The following is a 22,791-nucleotide window of genomic DNA, read 5'->3' as shown; positions in this document are numbered from 1 at the left end:
TCCTATGATTCTGTGATTCAGTATATTAGGGTGGCAAAATTTGTGCATTGATAAGAACTACTAAACTACTTCCATTTTTTTTTAGTTGCGCTATTTGAAAGAAAAAATAATTAAAAAGCTATTATTTTTTTTTTCAGTTTCTCCCCAAGATACTAGAATGTTGCAATTAGTGAAAAACATTCATATTCACTCTTATAGTGCATAATAAACATTTTCCCACTGTATCATATCATACTCCACTGCTTGTTTCTTAACTAAAGTTACACAAATGTACTATGGGGAACATTACACAGAGAAACACCTTTGTGTGTAACAAAATATAATATAGGAAGGCATAGTGGACATCACCTAAGCACACATCCATAACTTTCCAATCTGAATGCTAATATCAATCTGCCATTTCTCTGTTTGTCTTCTGTAGCTAATTGTAAAAGTATGTAGAAATCAGAAAATTTTCTCAAGAATTCAGGACAGTCTGTTGGATGACAGATTTTACAGTCTGTGGGTACCTGTGTTCTTTAAGATCTTAACTTTATGGTCTTAGAGTTCACTGTAGAATTTGAAATAAAATGTTTCAATAATGCTTATGAATAATTTTGAAATTACTCAAGTATAACTTCAACATCATTGCTCTAAGCTATCAAAATGACGAGATAGGGAAAGTTTTACTGTTGCGGTTTCAGACCATGTAAAATAATGTTCCAGTGTGCAAGGAAATGAACAGTATACTGTTAGTAACTGTTTGTCAAGCAGTTTAGAGTCACAATTTTTTTGCTTTAGGCAACCATTTTTGTGATGAACAGGAAAAGTATTTTATTTGTGACCTATTGTCTGTCTGACAGCTGTAGGAAATTTTGATTATATGTAATTGTAACAGGCACAGGACATTCTTGTAGCAGATTTTGTGTTTTTCTTTTTTACAAGTTTGTACTGTTGACCTTCAGCAGTTTTGATTGCCAAAAACAAAAGAACAACAAAAAACCCCAAACATTTTTAAATCTCTGCTGGTTTTTGAACGTTTTGTAGAAACCAAATAAAATATGGATGAATCATTGAAGAGTAGTAGATGTTCATAAAAGCTAGTATCTTTTTCTGGAATTATAACCAACTAAGAAAGTTATAAGCATGAGCTTAATTATACTACCATAAAATTTAGAATTGGAAACTATTAACATTTTTAGTGCGTTCTCTCAGCCTTGTATGTCCTTGGGAAGCTTAGAGCAGTGTGCTTATTAATGGTAGCAGTATTTGTGAGAGGATTTTTCTGAAATTCTTTCTAAGTCCTTCTTGCTAACACAGGCTTTTCTTGTTTATTTTTTATCTTCTCTGTTCACTTCCATTTCACGGTTAATATTAGTATAGGAGTCTAATTCCTCCAGGATCTCTTTTCTTCTCTTGTGCCCCCTACACAACTCAGCCTTTTTCCTTCTTTTTCTGAATGTGAAGCAGTAGAAGCAAAATGTTGAATGGAATTTTCCAACTGAGATATCCAATCTATCTATTGAAATTTAAATATATGACTAAAAATTTCCACAAAGACTGCAATGGGCTTTTGTGAGATTTCACTGAAAATAACACATTTCACTTATTTTCTGCGTGTGTGTATACAGTATCAATTAACTATGTACAAGTGTATACTGGTTTGGTATGGTTATATAAATATTGTACAGATCTCTGTACAGTCCTTCTGAAGGCTGCACTCTTAATCTTGCCAAAATCTTTTTTTGCTATCAACAAAACACAATATCTAGTAGAAATTAACTCATTTCTAAATAGTAATGAGTCAAAGACTGTCTTCTGGACTTCTTTACATAGCATTTCATAAGAAAGAGAATTTCTTTTAACCTTGACTGAATTAAAGCTATTCCCAAGAATTTCTAAATAATGAAAAAAAAAAAAAGAAAAAGAAAAAATTAAAAAACAAAAACAAAAACAAGCAAACATTCATTCTTTTCAGGCGGTTGGGAAGCCTCTAGCCTCCAAATACATATTTTTTTCTTTGTTTTCATTTGAGCACTGAGTGCTTTTATAACCTGTATCATAGGCATAACAGTCTGCCAGATCCAACACCCTATCCCTATTACCCTGTAATCCCTTTTAATCTTCTATTTTATTTAGTGATACTCAACTCTTTCTTCCTGGTCTTTAAAAATTGATAACACCCAATTAATAAGTGATTACAATCTATAAGTACAACCTGTAAGTATAGTAAAAAATGAGGTCCTCCCATATAGCACTAATTCACTAATACAAAATCTACCATATGCTACCATATCCTTGAAATTTTGATGGTTGATTTTTTTCTTTGGACAGAGTATGAGAAAAAAACATTGCTTCTGTGGGCAGATATGCACATGAAGGTATTCAGGCCTACAAAATGCTTCACAGGGTTATAGCATCTTAAAAATACTATGATTACTATTCATCGACTGTTATTCAGTAGTATTGTAAATATGTAAATAATACATAATATGTTATTAGGAAAGAGCAGAAAAAGTATATGCTAAGCTACTCAACACTTCTATTGCCTCCTTATAATCCTTAGTCGCATTTGCACTTTGAAATATTATTATTATCTAATTTTCATCCACTTAGTATTTGCTAAATTGATTTTCCACGATGCCAGTTCTTAATTAGGATGCCACATATTGCTAACTTAAATGGTTTAAGCAAGATAAAATGCATTATATCAACCAAGTTTTTAATTTAAAAATCCTATTCTTTTACGACGTGCCTTATTTAAAAATATATATATATATATTTTCATCCTCTCACCCTTCAGATGTAGATGCCTGTGTAGACTGCTCCATTACTTTGCTTAGAATCAGCTTTTCTACAGTGAGAAACAGTTTTTACTCATATTTTTATGACATTTACTTTTAGTTCAATTTTTAACTTATGGTTTTATGTAAATTGTTTAATATATTGTGATGCTGAAGACAAGAAGTTACAATTAAATAGAAACGTTTAGATACAGAGAACATGGGAAATGCTAACAAATTCCAGAATTTTTATAGAATCACAGAATCACAAGATTGGAAATGACCTGCAAGATCATCTAGTCCAACTGTCCTCCCATTTAAAAATTTTAAAAATTCTCTTTATTCTAGTTATGTGGATATAGTTTCCCCAATCAGATAAAAAAATTAGAGCTTCAAAAAGCTATCATGATGGTAGCAAGTGATGACTTACAAGTAATATACTGCGTATGAAGAACCCAAGATTTTCTGGCTGTTATATTAGGAGGCTATGAAGAATATTTCAGTTATTTGACAGTTCTCCCAATCGAACTTAATTTATGCATTATAATTATTCAATTGATCCCTTAGACTTTCATTAACCTATTTTAAATCTGCAATACTACCAGTCTGATTCATGAAATAGCCTCTTAAATTCGGATTACAATCGAGTATGAATGTACAATGACATCTGAGGTGAATTTTGGTTTATTTTAGATAAGGAAATAAGATTCTTTCCTGGGCTCTTTATAACCAAACTTATTTATGATCTGCAATTCGCTTGGGAAGGTAAAATCCTGCCTATTTCAGAAACTAGCTTACGTACAAAAATATTATTTAATACCCCAGCTGTGTTCTGAACATAAGACTTTCAGGGATTGTCCTCAAAGAACCACATTGTGAGAAATTCTGTTTCATAAATATTGTGTTACTTGATTCATCAGTTTAGAGATGGCTTTGTTTTTTGACATTACATACACTGCTTTTGGCATGATAGCATGCTGTCAAAGGTTTATAGGATAATTCAGGCTGAAGGAGTAGAATCTATTACAATTTCCTCCTCAAAGCAACGTCAGATATGAGTTTTTCAGGACAGCACTACCAAGTTTAATAAGTGAAAACCCCCAAGGACAGAGACTGTGCAGCCCTACTGGGCAACCTACTCCACTGCTTGGCACTTCTCATGGAGAATAGATTTTCCCGTATGGGCTTTTTCTCATATTGTTATTTCTGTTCCTCTTAACTTTCCACCATGCAGTGCTTTGAAAGACTTGTGTCTGTTTGCACAGTGTCCTGTGGGCACTGGCTGGCTGCTGTCAGGTCCCCTGAAGCTATCTCTGAGAAAGCCAAGCTGCCTCAGCCTCTCCTCTGAGAGCAAGTATACCCGTTACCATCACCCCAGTTTATTGATCTCTCTTTTTTTGGTAATAAGACAACCCACTTGTTTTGGTAATCCTGGTTTTATGGTTCAAGTACCACTTAAAGCAAGACCTGTCTGCAGTTCCCTGATCTGGGAGAAGCATCTTCATTGTCTCTGAGTAGGAAAGCTGCAGTTATTACATCTCAGCAACTGCTTCCCTTTCCAGAAGTTTTGTGAGGGCACTGAACAAAAGGATAACTACCTTTTTAGATAGTGTGCCTGAAGTGTATACTGAGGAGTTTGGATGTTAGGTGTCATGTTTTGCAGATATAGAACAGGCTCTAACCACACAGCTGATCTTGGGATTAAAGAAAACATCCTGAGTTTACTTGGTATACAAGTAGATTACAAGTTTAATCAATTTCTAATTTTTGTTGTCAAGCCAGTTTGTAATTTTTTTTGCAGTCCAGCTTAAGGTCTGATCCAGTATTCTACACTGTATTAACTTCCTTCTGTATCATCTAAAAATACAGTATCTAGTTTGTTCTCTCTGCATTTCATGTGTTACTCCAAGACTATAACAACAAATCATTTTTCTTTATGTGTTATTTCTTTCAATCTGCTGTTCACCTTGAGTGAACTTACCTAGAAATGATAATATGTTCTTCATTCTTATGAGACATTATTTGAAACTGTCAGAAATGACATCGATTTCAAAATACGTCAGGTCTTTATTCTTACTCAGAAAGCCAGCTATTTTGTCAACGTAGATTACAGTTTGACAAATTCTTGTTGCATGGGTTTTTGTTCTGGTTTTACTTTATAATGTTGTATGCTTGCTAATAAATTCTGCGGTAACTTGTTCTAATATAATTTTAGATTAAGGGAAATTGACGTGTCATTCTTGGGCTCTCTTCTCTTCCACTTTTGAGGAAGTTATTTCAGGTGCCCTTCTCCAGTAAGCTGTGATCTCCATTGTCCTTGATGATTTCGTGAAGATGATTGCTAGTAGTTTATAGGCTACTTCAGTTTATATACTTCAATGTGAATTTAATTAGGACCTATTCTCTTGAATTTGCCTACATTTTCTAAATAATTGTTAACCTGTTCTCTTCTTGTCATGCTCTTTACTTTGACTTTATTTTAGCTTGTGTTATTTAGCTATAATATTTTTATGGAAAAAAAAAATGAAGGAAGTGTTCTCTGCTCTCCTTTCTTGCTAGATTGTTTCTTTCTTTGTGTCATATTTATTTAATATACTTTTTTTTTTTTTTTTTTTTTTTTTTTACAACCTTTATAGTTTTTTGCCTCTTTCCCTGGTTTACTTTTTCACAAGAATTATGTTATGAATGTGAATTTCAGGGACTGTAGCATTCATTTTTTATGTCTCTTCCAGATGTTTACTCTAACTTACTAACTTGCATTCTATAGGATGTGTTGAGCTAACTTTTGGCCTGAACACTGCTCAGGCCTTTCTTTAGAGTCAAGGTATATTCTTTCTGTTAGTTCTTTACTAACAGAATTTGAACAACAGAGTATTTCTTAGAACAACCTGTTCTAAAAATCAAGAGTGTTACTGAAAGCTCATATCATGCTGATACTAGACAATAATGAAAGTTTAAGGAAAAAAAAAAAAATAAATAAAGTCCTGGTTTTAGCAACAATAGAATTAATTTTCTTCATAGTAGCCCCTATCATACTTACATATGATACTTATATATACACATCATATATTTGGGGTTTGTGAAGAAAACAGTGGTTATCACCAGTATCATTGTAGTGTTTTCGTTGTTGTTCAGTGATTACACAGAGCCAAAGACATTTCAGGTTCTTGTGCTGTCATGCCACTGGGAATATTGGAATGCACAAGGAGCTGGGTGGGGACTGAATCAGGACAGCTCACCCGTACTGTGCCATGCTTAGCAATAAAAGCTGGGGTAATGAGGAAGAGGGGGATGTTCAGAGTTAAGGCGTTTGTCTTCCCAAGAAACTCTTATGTGTGATGACCCTCACTTTCCTGGAAATATTTAAGTACACAACAAATATTAAAGATTAAATTTAGTAAACAGATTTCACTTTTTATCAATACGTAGAAATACAGAATCATAGAATTGCAAGGTTGGAAGCGACCTATAAAATCTAGTCCAACCGTCTTCTCATTAACACTGCTACCACAAGCTACTAAACCATATCTTGCAGCTCCTCATCCAGATGCCTCTTGAACACTGCCAGGGATGGCGACTCTACCACCTCCCTGGGCAGCCATTCCAGTGCCTGACCACTCTCTGAGAGAAAAAGTTCTTCCTCATGTCCAACCTAAACCTCCTCTGGTACAACTTGCAACCATTTCCCCAGGTTCTGTTCATTGCCCGGGAGAAGAGGCCAAACCCCTTTTCACCACAACCTCCCTTCAGGAAGTTGTAGAGTGCAATGAGGTCTCCCCGAGCCGCCTCTTCTCCAGACTAAACAATCCCAGCTCCCTCAGCTGCTCCTCTTACGACTTGTGCTCCAGTCCCTTCACCAGTTTTGTTGCCCTTCTCTGGACACACTCCAGGGCCTCAATGTCTTTCCTGTAGTGAGGAGCCCAAAACTGAGCACAGTACTCGAGGTGCGGCCTTACCAGTGCTGAGTACAGGGGGATGATCACCTCCCTGCTCCTGCTGGCCACACTATTTCTAATGCAGACCAGGATGCTGCTGGCCCTTTTGGCCACCTGGGCACACTGTTGGCTCATGTTCAGCCGAGTATCAGATCCATCAGATCTACCCTCAGGCAGATCCACACCACCTCCCAACTTGGTGTCATCTGCAAACTTACTGAGGGTACACTCTATCCCCTCGTCTAGGTCATCAGTAAAGATATTAAACAAGATAGGCCCCAGTACCGACCCCTGGGGGTACCATTTGAAATGGGTCACCAGCTGGACTTAACTCCATTAATCACTACCCATTAGGCACGGCCCTCTAGCCAGTTTCTTACCCAAAGGAGTGTATACCTATCCATGCCATGGGCAGCCAGTTTCTCCAGAAGAAGCCTGTGAGAGACCAGCTTCTAAATATCTAAAGGGCAGAAGTCAAGTGGATGTAGCTAGACTCTTTTCAGTGGTACCCAGTGCCTGGACAAGTAGAAATGAGCTCAAACTTGGACATAGGAAGTTCCATTTGTACATTATAGGAACTTTACTTTGAGGATGACGGAACTGGAGCAAGCTGCCCAGAGAGGTTGTGGATTTCTTTTTTTTTTTTTTTTTTTTTTTTTTCTGAAGATACTAATAACTCACCTGGACACCTACTGTGCAATCTACTGTAGTGAATGTGCTTTAGCTGGTGGTTGGACTAGATGCTCCCAGAGTTCCCTTCCAATGTCTTCAGTTCTGTCATTCTGTGATTTTTGTTACTTTAAAGGATTTTTAAATGCATGCTTTTATATTCTATTGACACCAACAAAACATTTTTGTGCTCTTTTAAATAGATTATTAAAAAAAAAAAACAAACAAACCTCATGTTGACTTTCCATCTATTTGATTCTAAAGTCTTGTTTGATTTTTAATGTTGATATAGAATGCAACAAGATAGGAGCAACAAAAATTAATCTACTGGATATGATCTGCAGCCTTTTTGATAATAACAGGGACAAAAAAAAAAAAAAAAAAGAGAAATTGTGGGACTTCCCTTAGAATGTTGCTGGGAACTATATGACCTGTGAAGGAAGACTCTTTTTAGCTGGAGACAGATAGTAAATTGTAGTGTAACATTTCTGTAAAGAAATACAGTGGAATAATGGTAAAAATGTGATCATCTAGGAAATTATCCTGTGAGACTACTCTGTTTTCAGCTATAGGCCAACCACTTTTTAGCTTTAATAGCTAGCTTTACAGACCTATTATGTGCTATCTAATATATTTTTTCTGTTAGTTTTGATTTACCGTTTTCACTATCAGTAGTTTCTCCCGTGCTCCTTCACATAATATGTCATAATTTCATTCTCTTATCTCCTCTTCAGTAATCCTGCTAACGAACTCTCTCTTTATCTCTCAGTCTTATACATATTATATGGTTTCTTGATTTATTGGTGTTTTTAAATTCCTGTAATTTTCAATATTTTATTGAGACTAAGGAAATCAGTATTACACATGCGTTCCAAAGAAGACTGTGAATATAAACTAAGTGATTATTTTTCTTTTATTGCTTTTTTAAGTCATTCTCTCGTGATTTCCCAAATATTAAGAAAGTGGTTATGTAACATTGTCTTCTGCTGTTGGTAGAATTTTTAAATGGATTTGTTTGTAATATACTTTACAAAGAATTAAGAAGTTGGACATTCAAACTAAGACTACTGATATAAGTTTTTCTCTTGTTAAAGGGAAAGTTTTATCATCTTTACTACTACAGATGTGCAATCAGTGCATTTATGAGAAATTCAGTCAACTAAGATAAAGCATTCTGTGGATTTAGTGTCTTTCAAGTATTTTGGAGTAAAAATTGTCTAGTATATAGAGAAATTGATTGTAATTCAAGAGCAAAGAAAAATACTGAACTGAAAATGTATGGAAAGTTTTTAATGTATTGATGTTGAGTACTCTTTGTTTTTGTGGGGTGAAAGCAATAGAACTTTTGTTCTATTAAAATTAATTGGTAGATTATTAAATGAACTAAAGTACTTGATTGATATTAACACCTATGATATAATATGACCAATAAATTATCTGCATGTTTTAGTAAATCTTCATGCCAGGAAATTTATGTTAATCTCGAAGCTAAGAGAGAATGCTATCCATTGAATTTAAACAGATTATTTTTGTCAAAGGATTACTAAAATATATTTTCTATAGTAGCAGGTGGTCTTCTATCTTTGAAAAGATGTAGATTCCTAGAACTGAACAGAATTTTCCAAACATTTTGTTGTCAATACATCCTTATTGTCATTCTCCTTGTCATACATCCTCAAAAATTGTGATGTTTGCTGAGTTTTTTTTTATGTTGGATAAACACAAACCCTTAAAGTTGAGTTAAAAAGTGAAGTAAATATATTTCATTTTGACATTTTACGAGTTATTTGGATTTTCAAGGTAATCTAATGTGATTAAAATTTATTCCTAATGTATTTGAGGCAAATGCAAAATGCAACATTGGAATATTATTTTCTGAGATGAACAACAGATTTTATTAAACTTTGTTTTTTTTTTCCCAAAAATAACGATATTTTAAAGTTTGATCTGAAATTAGTTTTTATATTATAAAGTTTGACCCGAGATTAGTTATTTATGTTTTTAATGGCTTATTTGTGGTTGCAAATCAGAAATATAAAAATTGTATTTCTGCCCTAGTTAAAACTGGGTTTTCTTGGATGAGAAGAGTAATATGTTAAGATTCACTAAGGATTCATTTAGAATTCTGTTTTTACTGAAGACATACCATACTACTCATAAAAAATGAATTTTGAACCTATCTGAAAGCTTAATTTTAGGTAATTTCTCTTAACATCTTTGGTTCATTGATCCACAGCTCACTCCCTGGGCTTGGTGTATCTTCTGAGAGTGAGAATGCATCCTGATCTGTCTTCCACATCAGTAAATTCATTAATTAAAGATACAGTGATATTTCCTCTTGAGACAATTAAAAGAAACACTAGTTTTTTTCCTAAGGGATCAGTTTTCAGCAGTGACAGTTTACATCCTGACACTCCTATGTGAAATAGTTTTGCCCCGATCTTCAAAATGCAGTGGTGTTTTTTGAAAGACTTGATCATTTACACATGCTAGTTTAGGTATAGATCTGTTGGCAATGGTGGAGATAATTTTTTAAAAATGTAATTAAGATAAGGGTTCTGATTTTCTGTACTCAGCATGCTTTCAGGTGGCATATGTAACTGGAGAACTGGAAGAATACAAATTTCCAGTGCTAAATTATAGTACTAGGAATCAGTGTGTCAATAGGATCAGTTAGATGAAACTACTTTAAAGTTCTTGTGAATATATGATTTTGGTAATCCTTACTTATATTTGTGATAACCCTTACTTACTATTTGTGATATTATTCTACTACTGTTTTAATATATTTGTGTAATGAACTGGAAGGTGTTTTCATTCATTCTGTACATTCTGGCTTTCTGATAAGACCGAGTAATTAAATAGAACAGCCAACTCTGGAACTGCTCCAAGTTTATATTTGGGTGGAAAAGTAATTTTCTTTTCAAAGCTTATTAAGAAAAAATGTATGCTTCTCTTTATGAATAGCCTGTTCTGTTGTGAAACGTGACATGTGGTTGTGAACACTCTGTTCACAATTGCTTTAAGGTTGCAAGCATAACAGATAACTGCATGCACTACAGTAATTCTATCCTGTGTATTAAACTTTTTCTTGGAGCTTGTATGTCAAGGTACATACCCGTGTTAAATCCTAATAGAAGTAGCTTTGACAGTATTTGAAAGCAGATATATATATATATATATAAAATATATATTTAATAATATATATATTTAATTGTGTTAAATTACTTTTTGTTATCTTGAACGTTTAGGACTTTGTAGCTTGGTCTGAACTGTAAAACATTTAAATAACCTTAGAAATTTTATCATTGAGTTCAATTGAATGAGGTGTACATCATTTTACTACCAATTTAGAAACACACTTTATTGAGCCAGAAGTGCTTTCTTAGTGTTGTTGCTCAAATGGGCACTGATATCAAATGTGTTTAAAATGTCATGGCACAGAACTGTATCCTTCAGTTTCAATGGGCAGTTAACTATATATATAGTACTTTTCAAGATTATACAGTGTTTCCATTATAAGCATTTAATATTTGTATTTTCCATCTTTAATATTCTTATTATTTATAAGTTTAGCGAGACCAGATTTCTTTATTTTTATCTTGTATATGTATATTCAATATTGACAAAATAAATGTTATTTAAATAGTGGATTTCTTAGAGAATATCTGGGAAGTATAATCTTAAATGTTGATCTCTTTTCACTACAACCGAATGCAACTAGCAAAAAATAAGCCTCTAATTTGAAATATGGGATTTAAATTTATTTTCACAGCTTCATGTTTATTGTATTTTGGTGCTTAAAATAAAATCCATTGAATTTACCAATAACTTTTAATTGCTGTAAGGATGTTTGTAATAGCTTTACATAATGAACTGCAGATTTGAGAGTTAAAATAGGTTCTTTATCACTAGTACGTTATTACAGAAGTAAGATGTATGTGTTAAGATGTCTCCACATTTATAATGGAGAGTGTGGCTTTGTAATTTTACCTTGAAATAAGATTTGAGTGCAGTCATAATTTTCTTACCTGAAATGCAGGTAAGAAAGTTATTAGCCTACAAAAAGACTTAGGATCCTTAGTCATCTTATGGGTGGTTTTTAAAGCACGTATCTCTACCTCACTTTAGCATGTAAATATTTGTTTAAAGTATTGCACCAAGTATTTTGAAGACACTTCAACTTACTTTCTATGATTTCTTTGTTTTTTTTCTTTCAATGTTCAGAAATTGAGAAAGGAGGCTGTGGTGACCCTGGGATTCCATCATATGGGAAAAGAACCGGCAGTAGTTTTCTGCATGGAGATACACTTACCTTTGAATGTCAAGCAGCTTTTGAACTGGTGGGAGAGAGAACGATTACATGTCAACAAAACAATCAGTGGTCTGGCAACAAACCCAGCTGTGTTTGTACGAGTTATTCTTATTTCTGCTGTAATAATTTCTTGACCTTCACCTCTCACTGTTCTTAACATTTTTTACTAGCCAGCAGAAAACCATTTCAAAGTACCTTGCGGAACTTTGAGACATCTTTTTTTTCTTTGGTTTCATAGTAACTCACTTGTGGGTACTATCACATAGGACTATTTTAGAATGCTCATACCCTCATTTTATATTTAATTTTATCATTTAATACTTTTAATAAATACTTGTGTTGATTCTAATTGAACTCCACTTAATAGCACATAAGTGTTTTAAAGAACTCAGCAACATATGCACATTGATTCTGGCACTACAAAACAGTCTGCGGATGTAAGTAAAGTAAAAGTGCTGGTTGGTGGGTTTTTTCCTTTTTATTTTTCCTTTTTTTTTCTTCCCGCCCCCCCCCCCCCCTATTATCCTAAAAACATATGAATGCATTTAAGGAATATATCTAACGTGGAAGAAGGATAGTTGACCTCATTAGATGTGAATTTTGTTTAAAAAGATCAAATATTTTTGTAGGTAGACTTGTAATTAATTTAAATAGATAACTTCTATTTGTTTAATTTTTTTTTTTTTCCTTCTAATGTAAAATAGAGTAAATCTTTCTAATATACAGTGTGCTAGTCACTTCAGTTCTCCAGATAGTATCACATTTTCCTACATAAAGAGTTTTATAATTTAGTATTGGATTTTCAAAATAGAGTGAGGTGTCCAACTTGTACAGTATATGTGTTTTGCAGCTATGCTGCTACAGGATTGACCAAGCTAAGTGAGCTTTCTCTGGAACTCTGAGCAGCCTCAATTTGTTTGTGTAAAGTGGAAATGTGTCTAAGCACATAATGCCTGGGCATGAGATGATGAGAATGCAATGTCCTTGAATACTGAAGTTCTGTTTTGGAAAAGTACTATGCTGCATTGGCTTGATATATTAGTTTATGTTGGCAGCAGTGTGGAATATTTTACTGGGCTACACTATTTGATGTGCGCATGACACATGTCCTATAAAATATAATGGAACTCAAACTTAGAACATTTACAAACACTGAGTTTGGTTTGATGCATTTGAAGGGCTGAGTAACATTTATTGTTTGTGTTAATTACCATGAAGTAAGCCTTCCTCTTTCTGAATATACTGTTTTGTTGTTAGTTGTTTTTTGTTGTTGTTTTTTACAAAAGCATCATCTATGTTTAATCATCCTGTTTTATCAAAGGGAAACTAGGTAGTTGACTGAGACATAGCTAAATTTGTACTGATCTATGCATCATCATGAACTTTGCGTACTACAGACAGATTGGCCCTTCTACCTGATTGCTTTAGATTTCTAAATACGTTTTGAAAGACATTCCTTTTCAGTTTAGAAAAAAAAAAAAAAAAGCATTCAAATTTGAAGTTTGCATTTTCATTTCAGAACAAGCAAACCTACTGATTCTTTCCAAATTCTGACAAATCAGGCAGTACTTTGGCTTTCTTGGCATTCTCTATGTCATCTTTATAATATCTTGCAAGCGCAGTTTCAGTCACATAGCTGGGGGACTTGAAAAGCTGCAGAGCTAAATTGTAGACATGCTGTAACAATCTTATACATCTCCAGGCTGCATGTGTAGTAGTTTTCGCATCTAGACCTCAAAAATATAATATTCCACAAGAATAGCAAGACAAGTGTTTTTCGTGTTTATGGAGAATATTCTGAGAATCTATCCTTGTTTTCTTTAGTCTCGTGTTTCTTCAACTTCACCACACCATCTGGAATTATTCTTTCACCAAATTATCCAGAGGAATATGGAAACAACATGAACTGTGTATGGCTGATTATCTCAGAACCAGGAAGCAGAATCCATCTGATTTTCAATGACTTTGATGTTGAACCTCAGTTTGACTATCTTACTGTGAAAGATGATGGGATTTCAGATTTACCACCTCTTGGCACATTTTCTGGCAATGAAGTCCCTTCTCAACTAGCTAGCAGTGGGCACATAGTAAGACTTGAATTTCAGTCAGATCACTCTACAACTGGAAGAGGATTTAATATCACTTACACAAGTAAGAATCTCTACTTTTATTTTGTCTAGCCAAAATCTCTTTCATCAAAATAATGAAAAATAAACTTGTTTTTATTTATAATGAAGGGATAAATTGCCCCAGAAAAGGGAACAATGCAAAATAGTATTACTTGTAAAAATGTATTACTTTCAGTTGTTTTCCTGGTACTCCTTTCATTAGCTTATTGGGAATTTTATCATTTATTCATATAATTTTGATGGTACTGAGGAATGCACTTCATTATTTGATGAGTTTTTTTGGTTGAAACTGCTGTAAATGCCCAGATAATTAATATCAAATCAAGTAATTTAATACACTTTCTCAATGGAACTAGCAGAAATAAGTTCACAAAGTTTAGGTCTTAAACACAGAGATATATATATTTTTTTCCTCATAGTTCATCTGAAATCACTGAAGTGTAAAAAGCAGCTAGAATATAGAACATAGAATGGCTTGGGTAAGAAGGGACATCAAGTTCCTATCCCTCTGCCACAGGCAGGTTTTCCAACTTCTAGATCAAACACTAGATTAGGTTGCTCAGAGCTCCATCCATCCTGGCCTTTAACACTTCCAAGGACAGGGCATCCATAACCTCGCGGGCAGCCTGTGCCAGCATCTCACCACTTCCTCAGTAATGAACTGTCCTGACATCTAACATACATCTTCCCTTCTTTGGTTTAAAACCATTCCCCCTACTTCTATCACTATTTAACTGTGTAAAAAGTTGATTTCCCTCCTGTTTATAAACTCCCATTAAATATTGAAAGGCTGCAGTAAGTCTTCCCATAGCCTTCTCTTTTCCAGGCTAAACAAGCTAATTCCTTCAGCCTATCATTAGAGGATGGGTGCTCTGGACCTCTGATGTTCCTTGTGACCCTCCTCTGGACCCTCCCCCAAAGCTCCACATCTTTCCTTTGTTGGGAGCCTCAGACATGATCCCAGCATTCCTGTTGCAGCCTCACAAGAGCTGAGTAGAGGGGGACAATCATCTCCCGTTCCGTGCTGGCCTTCCCTCTTTTGATGGAACCAGGATACTATTGCCATTTCGGACTGCAAGAACACACTGCTGGCTCATGTTAAGCTATTCATCAATCAGGACCCCCCTAAGTCCTTCACCTCTCAAGTTCTTCTCCCAGTTTGTATGTATATCTGGGATTATTCTGACCCAAATGCAAAACTTTGCACTTTGCTTGTTGAACCTCATTAGGTTCACAAGGGCTCACCTTTTGAGTTTATCGAGGTCCCTGTGGATAGCATCACTTCCTTCTGCTGTATCAACCACATTGCTCAGCTTGGTGTCATCAGCAAACTTGTTGAGGATGTGTTCAATCGCCTCGTTTATATCATTGATAAAGATGTTAAAAGAGTACCAGTACCAAGATGGACCAGTATAAAGATGGTAAACAAATGTCTGTGGGAACATTTTTTGCTTTTGCAGTCTATCTTTTGGTGAGATGGTAAGGCATCTAAGAATAAATATCTTTGAGAAGGCAAATAAGTTCAGAAGTTCTTAAAAGCATACATGAGGGCTATTAAAAGATAAATATTTCAAATTTGGCTAACTGGACTAAAAAATACTAGGCTGTATTTTTTGCTGTATAGTATTCTGTTGTTTATATTAAAGCCTGTTTTTCAACAGTACTCCGTTGAAAACTCCGATAATATCACCTCCATGTAGAGAACACTATGACACTTGACATAGAATGCACACTCTCCTAGCACTATTAGTCATTCAAAGGCAACATATATGGAAATTATCTTTTTACTTGAAGAAATCATTTTCTACAGTTATAGAAGAAATTAATTTGCAGAAATTTTTCTTTCACAGTTTACACTGTTCCTATCTTGTGTGAAGGAAGATAGTGAATCTATTAGCAGTGCTTTTGCAGGGGCAAGATGTTTGTTTGCATTACTTAGAAAAATGCACCTTTTTAAGAACAAATGTTTAAATCATTCATTTGTTTACAGAGAAAGATAATTGTTGTCCTTTGTAAAGTGGCAGGAGAAGAAAAGGGAGATCCTTACCTTGCCTAAGTGTAGAGATTAACAGATTTGTCAGAAAATGTGAGAATTGTCTAAGCCCATATGTCTACTACAGTGAGAAACAGAAATAAGTAACGGGAATGTTCCTTATTTATGTTTCATTCATGTTCATAGGAAAAACTTAATTTCATTCAAAGTGCTAGTACTTCTGGACCTCCTCTTGTTGCTGGGAAAAAATGTTCCACTCACATGGTGTAAATCAATTTAGGATCAAAGCACTTTATTCATTAATGACACAATGGACAGTCTGTTAGCTGTAGATTCAGAATCACAGAATTTCAAAATAATTGGGGTTAGCAGAAACCTCATGATCCATATGCCCCATTCCTTGCTCAAACAAAAAACCCACAGCAGGGTGCCCAGGATCACATCCAAGTGGCTTTTGGAGATCTTCACAACCCATTTAGGCAACATGTACCAGTGGTCTATCACCTGCACAGAACAAAAGCAGGTCCTGCTGTTCAGAGGGAACCTCCTGTGCTCCAGTTTCTGCCCACTTCTTCTTGTCTTGTCATTGGACACCACTGAAAAGAGCCTGGCTCTGTCTTCTTTATGCCCTCCTTTCAGTTTTCTATTAGATATTGTTGAGATCCCCATGAGCACCTTCTCCAGGCTGGATGGTCCCAACCTGAGAGTCCCTACCTTCTCAGCCTCTCTTCATAGGAGAGGTGCTCCAGTCTCTTGATCATCCTGATGTCCCTATGTTGTACTCTTCTCAGTATATCTCAGTTTCTCATGTACTGGGGTGTTCAAAACTGGACCCAGTACTCCAGGTGAGGCCTCACCTGAGCTGAATAGAAGAGAAGGATGAGCCCTCTTGACCTGCTGATGATACTATACCTAATGCAGCCAACAATGCTATTAGCCTTCTTAGTGACAAAGTCATATCACTATCTCATGTTCAGACATGATCTGTATCAGCAGTATAACAGATATACCGCAATTTTAGGCACTCAGAAACTGCAGCATTTATAAACTTGTAAGCACATTTCTGTTCCAGTCTATCACCCACCTGTAAAGATTTACATATATAGGATTTATGGGTTACTAGCAATCACCTGTTTCCCCTAAAGTGTTTCACCTTGCATACGCTTCCTGAAATGGATGAAGGTTCTCCAGCTTTCTGTACACCCATGCTACTCTTTACGAGTCACTATAAGCATAATGGTGGAGGTGTGGGTTCCCATTGATTATAATCCTTGTTGCCATCCACTGTCTAGAAGCTGGCTACTGTCCATATCCCTTTGGGAGGTTGTCTGTCCAGCTGAGGCAGAAGCTACAGTTTTTTCAGCGGCTCTCTGTGTTGGATTAGCTTCAGTGTGAAGCTATGCTTCTTGTAGTGTAGAAGCAAACAGATGGGAAATTCAAACAAATTGTTTTCGTGTCTCACTCAACTAAAAAGCTTTAGAATTTGAAGTATGTTGTATTTGTCATCAAATGTCATAAAATGTAATGCAGGTTTTATAGTGGGGCATTTTCTATAATTTCAGTTATGTTATAATGTTGTTGCTTTATAAAGGTTATCTCCAATGCCTGCCAAAAAAAAATAGACAAAGTTTAGAAGGTTTGAATGGTGATGGTTATTATTATTAATTACTATTATTATATATTTTAAAAGCATTTGGTCAGAATGAATGCCATGATCCAGGTATTCCTATAAATGGGAGACGTTTTGGAGACAGGTTCCTTCTTGGAAGTTCTGTTTCTTTCCACTGTGATGATGGCTTTGTGAAGACACAAGGCCCTGAATCCATAACATGCATTATGCAAGATGGAAATGTAGTATGGAGCTCAGCTGTCCCACGCTGTGAAGGTAAGAACTCAGTCTTTACTTTGCTCCTACAGTGTGTGTGTATAATGAAACTATTTTAATTTACCTTACTTTTCACCTTTCATACACTAATAAAACTGTTTTAGCTGAAGTTATTTGTCTTATTTTAACACTTTTCCAGTCTGAGACTATAATAATAGAAACAAGTTTGCTTTTATATTCTTGAAATAAATTACCATTCTAAAAATCTGGTTGCTATTCTTTTCGAACTCTACCTATCACCATAATTACCTGCTTGTAAGTTATAGCTACTATAACAGTTTTGGCTGTATCATATTGAAGAATATAATTATCTAGAACATAGAAAAGTGAAGTAAGTTTCTATTTAAAATTCTTTTTAAAAATTAGCACCTTTAATTTCCTCAGAGCAAAGATATACCTGAAATTCTGTATATAACATATTAATCCACAGTAATTTCTCCTTAGAAATACTGTGAAAACCAGAGCTATATTTAATATTTCTTATACAATATTAAAATATTTAATAAAAAATTTCCGAGTTTATTTGCTTGTTTTTCCTTAAATGAAGAAACAGAATAAAATTGTATCATTCTGTGAGATGAAGTACAGCAAAAGCAAAAAAGAGAAAATAGGCTGATTCCTTGGTGCTTAACAATGATGGTGCTTCATAGGTCCTATGGCAAGACATATGAGTACATTTAATATACACCTAGTGTGCTCGTGTTATAAGCACAGAGTAATGCAGTAATAAAGAGTAATATTCAGAAAGCTGTATATCTTCTTGTAAACAATAGTTACATACTCAGGCACTTAATGAAATGAGAGCGGCAGGGGAATCTGTGCATCAGTGCCTGAGCATTTCTTCCCCCTTCTTTGTTTACCTTGATGTCTGCAGGGTTGTTTTTCACACAGTTTTCTCACTCCTCTCTCTTAAGAGCTGCTGTATAGTGGTTGGCTTTTGTTTTTGTTTTTGTTTTTTACCCTGTCTTAATTTTTTTCATTATCTGGATGATTTGGCAACTCAACTCAGATAAGACTTTGCATTTCTAAGAAAAGTTAGAAATACTAGGAGGAATGCTAGAGTCTGATACTTGTGTATGCAAACCTACGTATGCTCGCAAGACTTCTTATTCTGATTAAACCATATAATGAGTTATGCTGTGTAGCAAACTTGTTCTTTTTTGCTTCCAGAAAAAACAACTCACACCAAGGCATAGAACATAGAGGAAATTCATCATCAAAAGATGTTTCCTCATTTTGAAACCTTATGCACACAATTGATAAAATATTCAGTGTAATCTTTGTAGTTTTGTTCCACAAACATGTAGGTAAAAAAGCCACTTTGAGTAAAAAAATGGTAGAGAAAATAAATGAAATAGCTGTTTAAAAAAATACATAACCCTCGATTATCCTTTCTCTGAACCTTGTTGGGCATTGGCTATTTATTAATGGTAAAGGATTCAACTTCATATTAGATTTTTTCTATTGTATATTTTGTTATAGAAGGAAATGTAGATCATTAAAGTTACATTCAAGATCTATTCTGTTTTAGCTGTGTATTCACCTTTAATTAATAAAAAAGGAGTTTCTGGTTTTAAATTACGATAGGGAGCAGGCATCCTTGCTAGTTTAGAGATGATTTCATGTTCTTCTGGTTGTCAAATATTTCTGAGTAACCTTTGTTGTTTTTTCTTGCTTTGTATTGCTCTATAATTAAAAGTCTCTGATATAAGCGATACCTGGAATATGTGAAGTATGTGATGTGTTACAATCAGCTAAGGGTCAGCAGTCTTCTGGTTTGTGTTAATATGACCAGATTTAATTAAAAATAAAAGCTACGGAATACACTTCATTATCCATTTTCTTGGCTGACTGCTTTACTCCAGAGACAATTAACTGTGTATATTTCATTTCTGTGAGTTGCTTTATGCTCCCTCTCCACCCCCCTGACTTTCTTAAATCTGGAAAAACTTCTCAGAGATAAGAGAAGTCATGAATGAAATCAAAATAATGTCTCTTGGTTCAATTTTTTTAGAAGCATTGAATGAAACCTAGGAGTATTAATTTACTACTCACAAATGCATGTTAACATTAATTTCCATATGGCATAATAGGTTTGCTTGTCACTACTTCAAGAAACAGAAGAGAAATAACAAGATTTCCTGCACTGCAATATGGAATTTGCTGATAATGATACCACTGACTACTTGAGTGTAATACAAATGATACTAAGATAAATTTATCTGACCTTGAAAGCTTTCCTGTTTTAGACTGCTAAATAGCCTTTGGTAGAATACATCATCCTGAAGCCCTGTTCTATAAAAGCTTAATTTTAAGATGGACTTAACGTTTCTCAAATTGTGTTCACTACCTGTTGATGTTTTTTAATCCTTCACCAAAGTCCTCTGAAAGATGATCCATGCCTCACCATGTTGCTTTCATAGCCACTTTTCAATTCTTTTTGTCCTTTTACTGGAAGAAGATCAGATTAATCAAACTTGGTCTCTGAGAAAAGACCTGATGGAATACAGTGAGTGCTGAGGAAGCTAGCCAGGGGCATATCAAGGCTGTTCTCAATTGCCCTAGAAAGGTCTTGTGACTGAGGGAGGTTCCAGAGGTCTTGAATTCTATCTTCAAGAAATGAAAGAAGGAGGACCTGAGGAATTCCAGGTCTCACCTTGATCTCTGGGAAAGGTGATGCACCAATATTCCTGGAAACCATTTCAAACACTGAAGGATAAGAAGATGACTGGGAGCAGTCAGGATGGATTTATGAAGGGGAAATTATGTTTGACCAATCTGGCAGCCCTGTACAGTGAGATGACTGGCCTGATGGATGAGGGGAGAGTAATAGATATTTTTTATCTCAGTTTTAGCAAGGTGTTTGACACTATATCAAATTAGATTCTTATGGGAAAATTGATGAAATATTGGTTAGATAGTGAACTGCAAGGTGAATGGAAACTAGCTGAGCTATTGGTCTGAGAGGGTTGTGATCAGTGAACAGCATAAAGCGAATGGCTGGAAAACAGCCCCTAGTGGTGTACCACAGGAGTAAATATTGAATCCAATACTGTTGAAAATCTTCAGTAACAACCTGAATACTGGGACAAAAAACCCTGAACAAGCCAGCAGATGACAGAAACCTGGGAGTAGTGGCTCATAAATGATATGGTTGTCCTGCTGTTCAAACAGGCCGTGACAGGCTGGAGAATTGGACTGAGTTGAAGTTCAAGAAAAGAAGGTGCCTTTACTTCCCCTTTATTCATCTGTTAAGTCTGTGTCTGCAGAGCTGCGTACAGAGACCTGGGATCCCCAGCAGAAAAAAGATATGGGCCATACAGCAATGAGTCAGGTGGTGTCAGATGATTAAGAGCTTGGAGATTTCATACAAGAAGAGACTGAGATAACTGCAGTCATCTGGACTAAAAAAGAACACTCAGGTCTCTGGAGAGATTTTTCAAAGCATATAAGTATCTGATTCCATGGTGTAAAGAAAATTGTCTGTTGACAAGGCCAAGTGGCAATGGACACAAACTGAAATACAAGATAGTATTTTTAAACACAAGGAAAACCTTTCATTATGAGAGCGATCAAACAGTGGAATGCAGTGCCAGAGAGGTTGCAGAGTCTTTGCCTTTGGAGGGAGGGCATGACCCTGATTGTACATGGTTCTGTGTAATCTGCTGTAAGTGACCCTGCTTTGAGCAGGAGTAGATGATCTCCAGAGGCCCTTTCCAACTGTAGTTCAGTGGGATATTCACAACAATCATTACCACTGAGCTGAGTCATTACTCAACAGGGTACTAGATGGCAGAGTATGATGAAAAAAAAAAACCACAAAAAAACCCCCAATACATTACTTCGAACAATTTGCACGCAAATATGGAGTCATATTAGAAGTAAAAATGACAGTGGTTTTTTTTTTGTTTTTTTTTTTTTAATTTTAAGGAATGCTCGCAATTTCAAATGCCAGTTTCTGTGGATTAAGGTATGTGTAGAGTTATAAGCTATGGTGAGATACATTGCAAGACTTAAGAGACTGAGAGAAGGTGCTTATAATACTACAGAATAATAAGAAAAATAGCATTGTGTATTAAGCTTTTTTCTATACTTTTGAATTGTTTATTATTATTATTTGTAGCATTATTTGAATATAAAATAGTGCATTATAAATAGTGTATTTTTTTTTTCTTGCAGCACCATGTGGTGGGCATTTGACAGCATCAAGTGGTGTGATCTTGCCACCAGGGTGGCCAGGATATTATAAGGATTCACTTAACTGCGAATGGGTGATTGAAGCAAGACCAGGACATTCCATTAAGATTACTTTTGACAGGTGGGAATCATAAAGAAAAACACCAAATAATGTGCAAACACAATTTTTTTTATAACAATGAAGAAGAAAAATATTTAAGAACTCAAAACAGAATAAGAAATGATTGCCAAATGACACTGTACTTAGTTATTCCTGTCCTTCCAGAAAATTAAAGGTTAAAGCTTCATTTATATTGTATGAATGGTTTAAACAATATGCAGTAAATGTCCATCTGCTAGTACATCAGTAGTGATGTCTTTTACACTCCTCACTATTTTTGTTTTCATGAACATGTATTGTCCATGATGATGATCAAGTCTAACTAATGGAGAATATAAATTTCCTAGAGAAAAAAAGAAATTGTACAAGAAATTCTGAATTAAGCTTATTATATATGTAGTACTACAACATGTGTCACTTCAATGTGTACTAGCTTGCAACAGTTTATTTGGATTCTTCAGCTTTCACCATGTGTACTGGCATAGAGATTAAATGAAGATGTCCAGACATCAAAGTACTGTAAAGGCAGAGACTGAAAGTTTGTTTTAAAGTATTATCTAATTAAAACAATCAACCCAATTAATTTGTAAAAAATGTTATCTTAATATGGACTGAAATTAGCTGTGCTGGAACACACAGCAATTATGTCCTTGTGTAACGTGCAGATTCCTTTGGAATAACAACTATTTTTGAAGGTGAATTATTTTCAGCCTTGTCTTACATGGACTCAGCAAGTAGTGAGACTGCATTTTGGTACCAGGAATGTGAACTGCACTATATTTCATCTTTCTGAGACCTCAATTTTC

At 35.0% G+C, this 22,791-nt stretch overlaps 1 protein-coding gene across 1 annotated transcript in view; it reads left to right on the top strand.

Moving 5' to 3' along the window:
- The window catches only part of CSMD1 (CUB and Sushi multiple domains 1), a 988,742-nt gene that overhangs the window by 744,419 nt on the left and 221,532 nt on the right, over positions 1-22,791 (top strand). Inside the window, exons 13-16 of the mRNA XM_042815127.1 lie at positions 11,594-11,776; positions 13,506-13,832; positions 17,494-17,688; positions 21,868-22,006. Coding sequence (XP_042671061.1) covers positions 11,594-11,776; positions 13,506-13,832; positions 17,494-17,688; positions 21,868-22,006 — 844 coding nt within the window. The remainder of the gene's footprint in view (positions 1-11,593; positions 11,777-13,505; positions 13,833-17,493; positions 17,689-21,867; positions 22,007-22,791) is intronic.

Source organism: Centrocercus urophasianus, unplaced genomic scaffold, assembly GCF_019232065.1.
Source record: "Centrocercus urophasianus isolate 14NV4802_14NV808 unplaced genomic scaffold, USGS_Curo_1.0 seq_10, whole genome shotgun sequence".
NCBI lineage: Eukaryota > Metazoa > Chordata > Aves > Galliformes > Phasianidae > Centrocercus > Centrocercus urophasianus.
This window is presented reverse-complemented; position numbering and strand designations above follow the sequence as displayed.